Source organism: Pimephales promelas, chromosome 16, assembly GCF_988280905.1.
Source record: "Pimephales promelas chromosome 16, fPimPro1.hap1.1, whole genome shotgun sequence".
NCBI lineage: Eukaryota > Metazoa > Chordata > Actinopteri > Cypriniformes > Leuciscidae > Pimephales > Pimephales promelas.
Window position 1 is genome coordinate 35,113,483 of NC_142784.1, and position 15,000 is coordinate 35,128,482.

Consider the following 15,000-nt stretch of genomic DNA (forward strand, 5'->3'; position numbering starts at 1 on the left):
ATAGTCTACTCTAGACAGACTCATTGAGTTGTAGATTTCAGTGACAAAACATCGCTCTATTGTTGTTCTTCTGTTGATTTGAGAGTATGTGTTATTGCTTTTCGAGTCTTCCGGAATAAGAGTATTATTATTGTACCATCTATTGGTCAAATCAGCCTCAGAATATACGGTGTCATTCTGGCCGTAAGAGTGCAGTTTCCTTTGCATGTTTGAGCAGAATCGCATATAAAGAGGGTCGTGAGAGAGAGAGAGAGAGATGTGTTCGTGAGAATGAAAGCGGACAGCAGACCTGTACGTGTCCTTCATCATTAATGAGCCTCATTGGCGTGTTTCGTTAGATGGCAGCAAAGCACCAGAGAAGCGCGAGAAGACAAGAGCTCTGCAGCATCCGAGCACGAGCACGAGCACGAGCTGTCATTACCGAACCGAACCGAAGCTGAGCACACGCACACGCACGCACGCACGCGCGCGCACGGGCACGGGGCAGATCTGCGTTGTTCGGAACCGGGCGAAATGAGCTGCTTTTGGATACACTCGATCTTCATCCCGGGATTCTTCCTGCTCTTCGGGTTTGAAGGTAAGATCTGATTCGCTTTTGTCATGATGTGTTATTATTTCTGCAGCACAGATGAGCTCGCGCGCGCGAGAAGTGTGTGTGTGTGTGTGTGTTTGTGTGTGTGTGTGCTTGTGTGTGTAGCGTAAACAGAGGATGTGTCATTCATAACTTCGGTCTAGTGGTGTTCCAGGACAGATTTCGGATCGCTGATAAGCCGGGGTTATCCTCCACTTTCTCTGTGCTGGAGTTGTGCCGCGAGTGCTCGAGATATGAGATATGAATTAGCTGATGATGTTGTGGATAGATATGGATCTGGATCGCAGTGGCTCCATCAGAAACAGTGTGGAGATGAAAGCGAACAGGGTTTATTGTTGTAGTTGGAGATCTTCATGAGCATCTGATGCAGAACTACACCTGTGTGTGACCTTTGAACCCTCACTGAAGCTTTCAAACAGGTCGTGCTGTCCGCTTTGATTGGTCAGCAGGAGTGATGATGTCGAGGTGGCCAGTGTTCACACACAGAACTCTCGTAATGTCCTAATATTATTTAAAAAACCCAACAAACAAAGCAAAACCTCGGCTCTGGTTCCATGTGTTGCAATGGTTTTTTCTTTCTGATGTTATTGATGATGTTGCTTATGTCTATTAGTGCTATTGATTTCCTCTCAGGATAAAGAGGGCGCTCATTAGGATGCACAGAAACTCTGGAACCCAAACTCACTCAATTATCTCTCATTTAAATCAGAGCACGGCTTTACAACGCCGCCGCTAAACCAGATTCTCCTTTGTCTTCCGTGAAGTTTCCCTTATTGAGCTGAGAAAGCGCACACATTTGCCTTTGGTTAGAAAGAATGGTGTTTGCGTGTGTTTTACGGTGTTTGCGTGTGTTGTATGATGTTTGCGTGTGTTTTACGGTGTTTGCGTGTGTTTTACGGTGTTTGCGAGTGTTGTATGATGTTTGCGTGTGTTTTACGGTGTTTGCGTGTGTTTTACGGTGTTTGCGTGTGTTGTATGATGTTTGCGTGTGTTTTACGGTGTTTGCGTGTGTTTTACGGTGTTTGCGTGTGTTGTATGATGTTTGCGTGTGTTTTACGGTGTTTGCGTGTGTTTTACGGTGTTTGCGTGTGTTGTATGATGTTTGCGTGTGTTTTACGGTGTTTGCGTGTGTTTTACGGTGTTTGCGTGTGTTGTATGATGTTTGCGTGTGTTTTACGGTGTTTGCGTGTGTTGTATGATGTTTGCATGTGTTTTACGGTGTTTGCGTGTGTTGTATGATGTTTGCGTGTGTTTTACGGTGTTTGCGTGTGTTTTACGGTGTTTGCGTGTGTTTTACGGTGTTTGCGTGTGTTGTATGATGTTTGCGTGTGTTTTACGGTGTTTGCGTGTGTTTTACGGTGTTTGCGTGTGTTGTATGATGTTTGCGTGTGTTTTACGGTGTTTGCGTGTGTTGTATGATGTTTGCATGTGTTTTACGGTGTTTGCGTGTGTTGTATGATGTTTGCGTGTGTTTTACGGTGTTTGCGTGTGTTTTACGGTGTTTGCGTGTGTTTTACGGTGTTTGCGTGTGTTGTATGATGTTTGCGTGTGTTTTACGGTGTTTGCGTGTGTTTTACGGTGTTTGCGTGTGTTGTATGATGTTTGCGTGTGTTTTACGGTGTTTGCGTGTGTTGTATGATATTTGCGTGTGTTTTACGGTGTTTGCGTGTGTTTTACGGTGTTTGCGTGTGTTGTATGATGTTTGCGTGTTGTATGATGTTTGCGTGTGTTTTACAATGTTTGCGTGTGTTTTACGGTGTTTGCGTGTGTTGTATGATGTTTGCGTGTGTTTTACGGTGTTTGCGTGTGTTTTACGGTGTTTGCGTGTGTTGTATGATGTTTGCGTGTTGTATGATGTTTGCGTGTGTTTTACAATGTTTGCGTGTGTTTTACGATGTTTGCGTGTGTTGTACAATGTTTGCGTGTGTTTTACGATGTTTGCGTGTGTTTTACGGTGTTTGCGTGTGTTTTACGATGTTTGCGTGTGTTTTACAATGTTTGCGTGTGTTTTACGATGTTTGCGTGTGTTGTACGATGTTTGCGTGTGTTTTACGGTGTTTGCGTGTGTTTTACGATGTTTGCGTGTGTTTTACGATGTTTGCGTGTGTTTTACGGTGTTTGCGTGTGTTTTACGATGTTTGCGTGTGTTTTACGGTGTTTGCGTGTGTCGTACGATGTTTGCGTGTGTTTTACGGTGTTTACGTGTTGTACGATGTTTGCGTGTGTTTTACGATGTTTGCGTGTGTTTTACGGTGTTTACGTGTTGTACGATGTTTGCGTGTGTTTTACGATGTTTGCGTGTGTTTTACGATGTTTGCGTGTGTTTTACAGTGTTTGCGTGTGTTTTACTATGTTCGCGTGTGTTGTACGATGTTTGCGTGTGTTTTACGATGTTTGCGTGTTGTACGATGTTTGCGTGCGTTCTATGTAGATTTTGTTGAACTCTTATCAAAAATCATAGCAAATCTTCCCAAAATGACATATGATGATCTTCTAACAAACTTTCCCGATCTGAATCGTGATCTTCCCGTTTTTGAGATTGTGAGATAAGTTTGATACTATGGAGAATATCCACACTGGAACAAGCCTGTGGACCGCACACTTATATTTAGATTTATTTGCACAGTTTAAAACAGTATTGCATTAGCGGTACTAGTGGCCGACAGACTCACTTTAGATTGTAGATTCTGGAATCATTAGTCAGAGTTTTTCACAAATACAGAAATAGAGGAAGTCGACACTGTCACCAACAGCGCAGTCTTTAGTGAATCTGGTACGTTTTTCAATCATATTTATTCAAATTAAGACTAGTTAATAGTAGTTTTGCAAACAGCACAATGAAAATCACTATGATTATGTCTATGAATAATCCGGCTAGTACTAGGATATAGAAGATCCCGATCTCTAGGATTGAAGAGTAGTTCACGGACGTCTTGAAGATGGATCCCGATGTTAGCGCTCCCTCGCGGCCGACCGGTGTGTGTTCGCGTGAGCTCAGAGCTGATTATCTATTCCGCTCAGGCCCGTCTGCCGACGAGAACAGGAGGAAATGAGTTCTGCTCTGGGAGAGACTGATTCCATTTGTCTGACCGTTTATTGAGTTTCTGCTCAGCTCCTGTAAATGTGCTTCAGGAACACCAGGTTAGAAACACACGCGGCCTGAGCGCTCGTTGTGTACGCTAGGAAGAGCCGCGTCAGTCCTCGGGAACGCCACTCATATGGGGCGGCAGTGGCTCAGTGGTTCATGTGGGTTGTGGTTCAATCCCTGGTTCCACCTGACCAAGTGTCGAGGTGTCCATGAGCAAGACACCTAACCCCAGCTGTGTGTGTGTGTGTGTGTGTGTTTGAGACACCTAACCCCAGCTGTGTGTGTGTGTGTGTGTGTGTGTGTGTGTGTGTGAGACACCTAACCCCAGCTGTGTGTGTGTGTGTGTGTGTTTGAGACACCTAACCCCAGCTGCTCCCGACGAGCTGGATGGATGGAGTGTGTGAATGGGTGAATGGGTGAATGTGAGGCAATATGTAAAGTGCTTTGGTGGCCATTAGGTCTATGTAAGCGCTATATAAATGCAGTCCCTTTACCATATCTACTCTGAGCTGATCTGAGGACTGCAGAACTCAAAGATCTCTGACGGGCTCTTCTCAGCGTTCCCGATCATGCTGTGATTGACTCTTTTTACGAGTGTCAGTGTTCTGTAGAAACTGTACGTTGATTTTCAGTGTGTGTGTAATCTGTGTGATGACGAGGCGTTCACACACTGAATGTTGAATCTGTGTGTGATGGATATCCTGCTGACTCACTCCTCAGCTCTAATTAAAATACATTACATTAAATAGACGATTCGTATTTTCAGAGATTAAGTTGCCAGAAGGAGAGATGACTGATCTGACCAAACTCTGAGTAAATGCTGTAGTTTTCACTAGATTGCAGTGATTCTCTGTGTTTTGAGAGCTGTCTGTGAACTGGAGTGTGTAAGTGTGTTTATTGTTTTTGCACACACATTCAAAAACACAATTTTTAAGACTTTTTTATTATTAACTTAAAATGTGAGTATTCAGTTTCCCTTTCATGCGTGGTGTCCACATTTAGGGTTCCTCCTAACCACTGACACACTCCAAACTTTTATACAAGGAAGTCGATTGAGGTAAAACGTATTTTAAATGGAGATAAAAACTAATATGTTAGTATTTTATAAACTTAAAATTTGGAGAAAAATGTCATTTTTATACACCACAAACGAACTGTCCGTGTGTGTGGACATGATTCAACAGTGGATTGATAAAGTCTGATTTCTGTATCCGACGAGTATATCTGAAGAAGTTATGAATTGTCTCATATTGTAATAAAACAGAGATTTATCAAATATATCAACATAAATAACCGTTCAAAATGACATATTACGGCATTAAATGGCAACTGTGTGTGTGTGTGTGTGTGTGAGCCTGATCCTCTGTCTTGAGCGTCTCGAGGGATCGTGACCCGGGACAGCAGACACGAAGGTCGTGTGTGTTCGTCTGTCGAGAACAGAAACTCCTGACATTCAGAGATCACACACACATCCAGAGAAAGGGTGGAGGAGGCAGTTGTCATGGCAACCTGTTAAAACACAGGGATGAGGACCGGATTATACAAACATCTCAAACATTCTGCGGTTCAATAGCTGCGTCTCCACTGCCGGGCCAGAGCTAACGGAGCCGAGCCGAGCCGAGTCGAGCCAGTGTCCTCGGGCCTCAAGCACTGGGAATGCGTTTCCACTGCCGGGCCAGTAGCCCCACAACGCTGCCCTAAACCCCGCCCCTAACACGCCTTTCTGGATCAAACGTCATACAACCCAACTCAGTTCAGCGGGTATTATGAATTAATTTATTTTTTAAGTTAGGAAGAGCTCACCGGTCGTGGCTGCAATAGTGTCCCGATTGTCTCTGATTCTGCTAGAGCCAGACCGCTCTGGATAAAAAGGCTTATATGCGTTCCGCACAGGTTTCTGTTTTGTTCAGGGGTCAGAGGTCAGATTAGGACAGAGTTAATATCTTGAACCTGCTAGAACAACAGTGGAAGTCTCTGGGTCAGAGCAGGACACATTAGCGTACGAGTCCGACTGCAATCCTCTGTGTGTGTGTGTGTGAGTGAATCTACTGACAAATCACAAATGAAACGCAGACACAGCCGCTTATTTCCATCATGACCAATGAGAGCAGCTCGAAATAGTGTAGAATTATCAGTGTGTGTTTAGTACATCTAGCCCCATGTGTCCTTAATAACGTGTGTGTGTGATGGATTAAACACCGTAATGTGTCTGTCTCTCGGTGTGGATGAAGGACACTGAACTGGAGATTGTAGAATTACAATTCTGAAGGAAAATCAATAAATAGATTCACTTTTAGTTCTTTTGGCAAAGAAAATGTCTTTGGCAAAACTGTTGGAAAGTAGGTGTAAATATTCATGAAGTGAACCCTCCAGGATGAATATTCATGACTTCTCATCTCAGATGTGTGTGTGTGTGTGTGTGTGTGTGATTATTGTATCGCTGGAAACGACAGCTATATTGCAGTATATGGAAAATAAATAAAAACAAACATTTTGCAGTAATTTCTGTTTTTGAAAGTTCTTCTGTTCATCAAGGTCGCACAACAGAGATGTTCTGAAATGTTATTCCAAATTAAAATCAGTATTCTCCATTTTAGTTAATTTCCGCAGTGAATCTCGTTAGTCTTCAGTGTCACATGATGAACGGTTGTGGATAACAGTTGTGTGTGTTTTCGATGTGATGTCGAGTCTTCATTGTGCGCTCACACGGTCCTCCTCATCCACTCGCCGAGTCTCGTCGGAGCTTGTGTACTAATTTAAATGTAATTTGCGTGATCTGATGTGAGCATTAGTGAATAATTGATGTGATGTCGGCCACTGAAGCGCATTAGCAAACGCAGACACTGGTGTGGTCACAGCAAGACTGAGATTGTGATGAGAATACACACACTCTGTGTGATCACGCTGGAGTCTCTTAGACACACACCCTCACACAACTGTGTAGCGAGATCAGTAGAGAAACGAAATTAAAGTAAGTTATTACTTCAATGATACCCTTGACTAAAAGCTGAGTTAAAAAGAGCATTTTCAGATGAGACTTGAAGATCTCTCTGATGCAGTATCTGGCGCTGGTGTGTGTGTGTGTGTGTGTGTGTCCTTCAGCTGGTGTGTGTCGTTCAGTCATCATGGATCGTGATTATAGATTGGCAAGTGCAGAAAATCCCAAAACCTTGAACGTAGATCACCTGAGGCGAGCATGCTTTGGGAAACGGGAATAAAACGAGGATAATATAGCATTACATTTCACGTTTTGCAGCAAATTCATTACGATGATATAAAATAGTGTGATAGGCCTACAGGTGATGGAAAACCTAGTTCATCATCTCATCCATGAACATGATTGGCGAATTCCTCACGTCTGGATGGTGGAACGACATCTCCCATCGTTTACCATGCTGTAAATTGTGCCTAACTGATTGAAGTTTGCTCTATATAAGATTATCGTCTTTGAATACGACATAATAATAGAGGAAGAGATCACATGGGCCTGATGGCTGTTACTGAAACTGTGGAGTTTGAGTCTGGGACCCTTATACATCTTGTTGGATCATCTTGACCCTCATGAGTCTTTCTTCTGTGGAACTCAAGTGAAGATATTTAGAAAAAATAATCCTCCTCTGTTTTCATATAATGCAAGTCACCCCATTCGCCTGCAGTGTAAGAAGAGCTGGAACTAACGGTTATTTTTCCATCGATTATTCTATTGATTTAGTTTTCCAATGAATCAAGGAACCGCAATTAACAATAAGACATAATCGATAACATCAACGTTTTGTTCCAGCCCCAATTGTAAGTGCCTCATTTATTTATTTATTTTAATAAGAAAAGGAGTGATGAGTAGAAATACTTTATTTAAGGTGCTTAACGTAATCCCTTGAGGAACTGGTGCTGAACCGGGAGTATTCCCTCAGGCTGCCGTTGGTTCATGTTCTGAGACTCGGATGCTGAGCTTCATGGTATGAATGCGTCTGCTCTGAGAGTAGATGTTCAATGCCAGAGTGTGTGTGAGATGAGTGACGTCCAAACCAGATGAAATAACAGGATCGACTCATAAATAGAGTTGATAAGCAGGAGCTCATTTATATGCTAATTCTCTAAAGCAACATGTCATGCGTTCGCTGCTCTTCACTCCAGTGGACATGAGATTCAGCTTCACACACACACACACACACACACACACACACACACACACACACATTGTGCTGTCGGAGCTCACAGGAACTCATTCAGAGGAACACAATAGGCTCTATTTAACGATCTAAGTAAGGGCTAAAGCAAGTGCACTTGGGACGAATCTACTTTTGCTAGTTAAACGACAGGACAAAGGGTCAGCGCTCCCGGCGCTGGTCTAAAAGGGCCGTCCCCTACTCTCTTAATGAGGAATGGGTGTGTTCTGGGTAACATTAAAATAAACCAATCACAGTCTCATCTCCCATTCCCTTTAAAAGCCAGTTGCGCTCGCTCCACGATGGATTTGCTGTTTACACGGCGGAACTGAACGCTTCTCTAGTGCGGAAACAGATCTGCTCGTGCACGAGATTAAAGTGTGCAAATGGTTAGCGATTTAGCTACATCATTTATATTCTTTTATGTAAATACAGCAACACAGGACTGCTTGAAGAGTTTGACACTCAAAAGTCCAGTGGAAGAGGAGTGTGATGCTCGGTTTCGGTGCGAGAGGTCCTGGTTCAGTTCCCGGACGAGCCCCCACTTTTCCCAGGACTGCCTCAAAGCCGTGACAAATGAAAGGAGGACGTAGTGAAGTTCAGTTACATGAATTAAACATTTTTATTGGTTAACATAAATAAAATAAATCTGTAAAACAACATGGGCATCTGGGGCTGGTGATGGCGCAGTGGATAAGACACATGCCTTTGGTGTGAGAGACCCGGGTTCGAATCCACTGTGAGACACCGATGTGTCCCTGAGCAAGACACTTAACCCCTAGTGCAACCTCTGATATATATATGGCAATTGTAAGTCGCTCTGGATAAAAGTGTCGGCTAAATGAATAAATGTAAATGTAGTATCCGAGTGTTAGTGTGTAAAGCATAGAAAACAATATACCCAAAAGCAAGCAAGTAACAGAAATCAACTTAAACTTAAACTGTTAAAAAGAGTTATTAAGGTCAATAAGTAATAAATAATTCAGCGCGGAGCTGGTAATGCAAGTTTTAATGCACTGATTCTGGATCTGGCACAGGCTTCTTCAGACTCTGAATGATTGATTACACTACCAGAGGTTGTGTTAGCACGACTTATTCTGTCATTTACCTCATTTAAAAACATTGACAGGTAATTTCAAATGCTGTCCATTATTTTGACAGAGGAGAAAAAAGAAACCCGCTTAAGCCCAGCACTAATCACACACACACTCATGTAATCCATGCTGGTGTATGCTGTATGTTTCCGCAGGGCTGTGATGAATTGCTCCTCTATTGTTAGTTGCTTTGGATGAAACTGCTGAATGCATGCGTGTAAATGTCAGCCTGCCGAACACTCTCAGTCGGTCTGGTTTTCCCTCAGTTCCTCCGGGTCTGTCGGGATGCGTTCAGGATGAGTTCGTGTCTTCTCTAAGACAGGGCTTTCAACAGAAAACTGTTTTAGCGCTGCTAAAGAGAGTCGCGCAGCTCTCGAGAGCGAGCTATTAAACCAGAACAGTTGCTGTGAGACGAGGCGTCGAAGGGACGAAGCTCAACTTCAGCGTATGCTAATGTGTCTCGGGTTGTTAGCGACGCCAGCAGAATCTGTGTGGCGAGAGTGGCCGCTTTAGTCCAGTCTCCTTCATTTATACGGCGCTTTAACAATATAGAGTTTCACAGCAGCTTTACAGTGATAACAGGAGATTACAGGAGCAGAGAGTGTTTTACAGCAGATCTGGAATTAAGTTATTGTCCAGATAAAGTTAGTTTTGATTGATTCACTTCTGTTATAAAGATCATTAGTGATTAACTTTGGGGCCGCTAACACGACTCCGCTCTAATTCCTTCTGGCCGCTCATTTGCATGACAACAGCGTTTGGTGCAAGCGTTTTGAAATCGTTATGATCTCTGCACATGCGTATCACGTGTTCAGTCTATAGAGATGTGTGTGAATATATATGTGCGCAGCCGTGTTGTCTTTCTTTACAAATGGACCTCAACAAATTACTTGTCTGGCCTAAAAAAATTCACAATGCAGAATTTGTTGTTGCTTCCACGTGTCCATGCGAACTGGAATCATTGTCAGTTTTTATCTGAACAGAGGTAAAGGGAAGAGACTAGTGGACACCTCAGGACTGTGTCCTCGTCATGTCTAGGTGGTTAATATCTCTTCTTCTGTTAGTGATCTGTGTCTCTCAGCGAGTAAGTGCTTGTTTGACGAGGAGAGCTGCCGTCTCTGCAGGGGGAAATATCTCAACATGCATTCATTTCTGCTGACATTCATCAGATCAACAGAAGACACATTACTGCAAACACTGTCTCAGACTCAAGGGAGCGTCTCTCAGACTCCAGACGTTCCCAGAATCATGTCTTACACTAGAAGAAATTGCAATATGTGTGATATTATGTAAATATTATTAACTGAAATTAATGAATATATTTGAAATTAATGTTCTTTTATAAATAACAAATATTTTAAACCAAAACCATGAGACCAAAACTGCAATGTGGTCATGATTTGTTGTATTTTTTCATTTGTGCATTTTGTGTGAAGCATGATCAAAGGTCCTACGATATTTCACCGTTTTAATAAAATAACAGTTTTGTCAGATCATTCCCCCATGATTCAGCACTACTAGAAGTCTCCGCACGTGTCCAGTTAGAGGGAGTTTAACGTGGTAATGCATCACTGAAGTACAGTAAGACTTCACAGAGATCTGGAAAATATCAGCTGATAACCTGACGCCATCCTCACGTGATGCTCCTGGATCTACTGTAGATACAAATCTGTGAAATGGAGGTTAAATCATATTAGATGGCAGCCAGTATCTTTGTCTAAAAGCCGTTAAAGAGAAGGAGCAAAACAAGAGTAAGACTGAACGATATTACAGGAACTCAAACTGGACCATATAATCTTTAGATCGCTTCCCCATAGTGCTTTGTGTCTATGATGTTTATTAATGTCAAATCTGTCTGAAGTACCTTTGTGAAAAATAAACCTACTCAAATGTATTTGAAATAAAGAAAATTATGCTAAGTGTACTACAAATACATTTACACAGTTATGTACTTAATATAAATACACTGCAATTGTACTTTTGGTATAGTAAACGTAAAGTCTGCTAAAGTAGAACAACTAAGTTTGTTCTTACTGTACTTCAGTTATCCAGAAATAGTGCTGAAGTTCAACTAAAGATATACTGAAGTATATTTGATGGAGCTAAAGTGGAACTATTGCAAGTGTACTTTAGGGACACTTTAAATATCTTGCGTTTAGAGCAAAATCATGCGTTTATCCAGCAAAAAGGATGGAAGGCCTGCAATCGTAACGTTATTACTGTATATATAAATATATGACCTACACCCCGTCCCTAACCCTATCCGTCACTGGGGTTAATGGCATTTAAGAGTCTTCTCCTACCATCCAGGAAAAAAATATCGCTCCCCACCCAGATGTAGATCTACATTATGCTTCGTTTCGCTCGGACATTTAACGGCGTCTACACACACGCGGAATCACTCGGACATTTAGACATACATGCGTACACGCGGATAGCTCAAAATGCCTATAGATAACACACCACTTGACTTGAAAGTGACGTGATGTCACCATTTGCAGATTACAGTTATATTAATAATGTTAATATAAATATTTGAGTTATATTTGAGCAGTGTTATACTGAGTTTAAAGCTTCCTTCAGTTTTGTGTGTGTGAAGTTAAAATCATCCTGATTTAGTGCAGATGAAATCTTCTCACTCCCTTAATCTAGATTTTGTGCACAAGATGAAGCACATCAGGCCGTTTCTATTGGAGATGACCTGATTCTACACCTGAAATAGACGCACGTTTCCTCCTGAGCGTTGAGTAAAATAAAACATCTTACCCTTGAATTCTCAGACCACCCGTATATACCTCTCTCTCTCTCTCTCTCTCTCTCTCTCTCTCTCTCTCTCTCTCTCTCTCTCTCTCTCTCTCTCTCTCTCTCTGAGAGTTAATGACTGTTGGAGCTTCAGACGTGGTTTTGCATAAGGCCAGAAATCACAATGACAACTAGGAAGTTTTAATCCGGCAGAATTTCTAGCAGCTCTCATTAAAAGTCTACTTCTTATTGGATAAAACTGCACATCTGATGTGGGTCAACAAGGCATAAAAATACTGAATAAATGTTGGCAGATTTGATATTTTCCTACGGACTGACACTAAAGATGTTTCTGGTTTTGGTTCGGCTCCTGGTGTTTCAGGCCGTTTGGTTGAATGAAAGGGTCAGGGTTTCAGGGTTTCAGGGTTCAGGTTTCAGGGTCAGGGTTTCAGGGTCAGGGTTCAGAGTTCAGGGTCAGGGTTTCAGGGTTTCAGGGTCAGGGTTCAGGGTTCAGGGTTCAGGGTCAGGGTTTCAGGGTCAGGGTTCAGAGTTCAGGGTGTTGACACTGGTGCGATTGCTCTGTTAGAGCGGTTCGGGTAAATCAGCGTGAACATCTGAAGAAGGCTGAATGCTGGTGTGGAGAAGGAAAGTGTGCAGATCTCCAAACACCCTTATTCCTAATGTTCTCTCTCTCGTGTGTGTGTGTGTGTGTGTGTGTGTGTGTGTGTGTGTGATCCAGGAGGCTTTATGCCGAATGAGTGATTATTGCTGAAACATACAGTAATGTTTCTGCTGCTCGTGTTTCTCCACAGACAGAATAAACACACTGTCCTGTTTCTCTCTCTCTCTATGTGTGTGTGTGTGTGTGTGCCATCAGACTTCATGTTTTTGATTGTTCTCATCTGTGAACAGTCATTATATCACAGAGGAAACATAAACTCGTAGAGACGTGCCTCTTTTCCTCTGATTATGTTTGTGTTGAATTGTCATGATCAGTTTTGCGGCAGAGATTATTGTCTGAATTCCCTTCTGCTGTCACTCACATATCTATCAGATGATGTTATTGAATGAAGCTGTGTGTGTGTGTGTGTGTGTGTGTGTGTGTGTGTGGATGAATCTGGCCTTTAACGGGACTCACCATTTCTCAGACGTCGCTTCTGTTCAGGCTGGTTTTCTCATTTGGTGTTTTTGGACTTTTCTCAAGTCTTGGAGTTTTGATGTTCGACACGAGCCACTTCTGCACTCAAATATACACTAGATTGCCAGAAGGTACATAACACACACACACACACATGCGCACACACACACATGCACACACGCACACACACACACACACACGCACACACACACACAGACGCACACACACACGCACACACACACACATGCATTCCATTCCTGATACGAAGGGTTTAATATGGAGTGATACCCGATAACAGCTCCAACTCTTCTGGGAAGGCTTTCCACAAGATTTATGAGTGTGTTTATGGAAATGTTTGACCATTCTTCTAGAAGTGCATGAGTGAGGTCAGACACTGACGTTGGACGAGGAGCTCTCAGTCAAAGTTGGGAGTGTGAAACTGTCTAAAATGTCTTGGTTTGCTGAAGCAGTAAGAGCTCATCTCACTGGAACTGAACACTAACTAACCCTAACCTGACCTCCGTGTCCCAATCATTAGTGGATATAGTGTACATTAGTGTATATAGTGTACATTAGTGTATATAGTGTACATTAGTTTATATAGTGTACATTAGTGTATATAGTGTACATTAGTGGATATAGTGTACATTAGTGTATATAGTGTACATTAGTGTATATAGTGTACATTAGTGTATATAGTGTACATTAGTGTATATAGTGTACACTAGTGGATATAGTGTACATTAGTGTATATAGTGTACATTAGTGGATATAGTGTACATTAGTGGATATAGTGTACATTAGTGGATATAGTGTACATTAGTGTATATAGTGTACATTAGTGGATATAGTGTACATTAGTGGATATAGTGTACATTAGTGGATATAGTGTACATTAGTGGATATAGTGTACATTAGTGTATATAGTGTACATTAGTGGATATAGTGTACATTAGTGGATATAGTGTACATTAGTGTATTAGTGTATATAGTGTATATCCAGACAGGCTTCCCAAACTGGAACTCATTCTATCCACAAGTTTCCTACGCCCCATGAGGCCTTGCGTCAAAAGTGGGCGCGACTTCCGGTTGGAAGTAAACAAAGCACGATTTGACATGCTTGACACTCGTTCATTCAACAGTTGACAGTCATTCAAGTTATAGCGATCCAAACTAGCTAACGATGTGGGAACACAACCTCAACCAAATTAAAAAGGGTGAAATAACAGTACCTTTACCCTCCGCAGTAGTTGATTGGGAGTATCATAATAACATTATTAATTATCAATACTCATCAAGGCATGGTGACAGACAGTTGTGTGAGCTGACAAACAATTAAAATAAAAAATACACACTTAGTCATTGTGCTTTGGAGTTTATTTAAAATTATAAATGAATGTGCAGCTTGAATACATTAACTGGCACATTTGGTATTCTGTCAACACAGGCTTTGATCCTGAGTTTAGGTGTAACATCAGTAGTGAACAACCAAACACATGCTGATAAAAGTTTATAGAATATTAAGAATTTAAACAAATGTACACAGGAAGATTCGTCGTCTTTTGGGAGGTGATGGAAACTACAGTCGTTGGCAGGATCACTCTGATTTCGTTTTCAGCTTATGTTTAAAACAATCACGTTTAAGCCACTGAATTAGTTTAGTCTGGTTATACATACAACCGCGAACAGCACATGTTGTCCATGAGCTCCGTAACGACATCTCTCATAAAGATTTGCGTCTTTAAATAGTAAAATAATTCTCCGAAAAACAGCTAGCCTCTTCGCTAACTAACACACAAAATACCATTGGAATGCTACTCCCGCCGCCTCACCGGAAGTTTCACCCACTTTATTTTTTACAGGAGCGCCCCTCGGAAACTTGTGGATAGATATTGTGAGGTGGACAGAAGGCAAGGCCCTGAAATGGGATTACACACACACACACACACACACACTCTTGCAGGCCTCTTCACATAGTTGGATAGATAATAGTGCTGACATGAATGCCTGGATTTCTTTTGATTATACTTAAATCACTTATATTCTGAATAATAAAAACCTTCTTCATAACATGAGAATTTAGCTGTTGTGTTTCAGGAGTGTGTGTGTGTGTGTGTGTGTGAGAGAGATGAGCGACGTCCCTCACAGATGAAATAATGCTGGAGAGGAACAGGATCGAC

The 15,000-nt window shown here is 42.0% G+C and overlaps 1 protein-coding gene across 1 annotated transcript in view; it reads left to right on the plus strand.

Moving 5' to 3' along the window:
* Positions 1-396: 396 nt before the first annotated feature.
* The window catches only part of lsamp (limbic system associated membrane protein), a 136,418-nt gene continuing 121,814 nt past the window's right edge, over positions 397-15,000 (plus strand). The window contains exon 1 of the mRNA XM_039670026.2: positions 397-577. Within this exon, the coding sequence (XP_039525960.1) occupies positions 514-577 (64 nt within the window). The 5' untranslated portion in view covers positions 397-513. The remainder of the gene's footprint in view (positions 578-15,000) is intronic.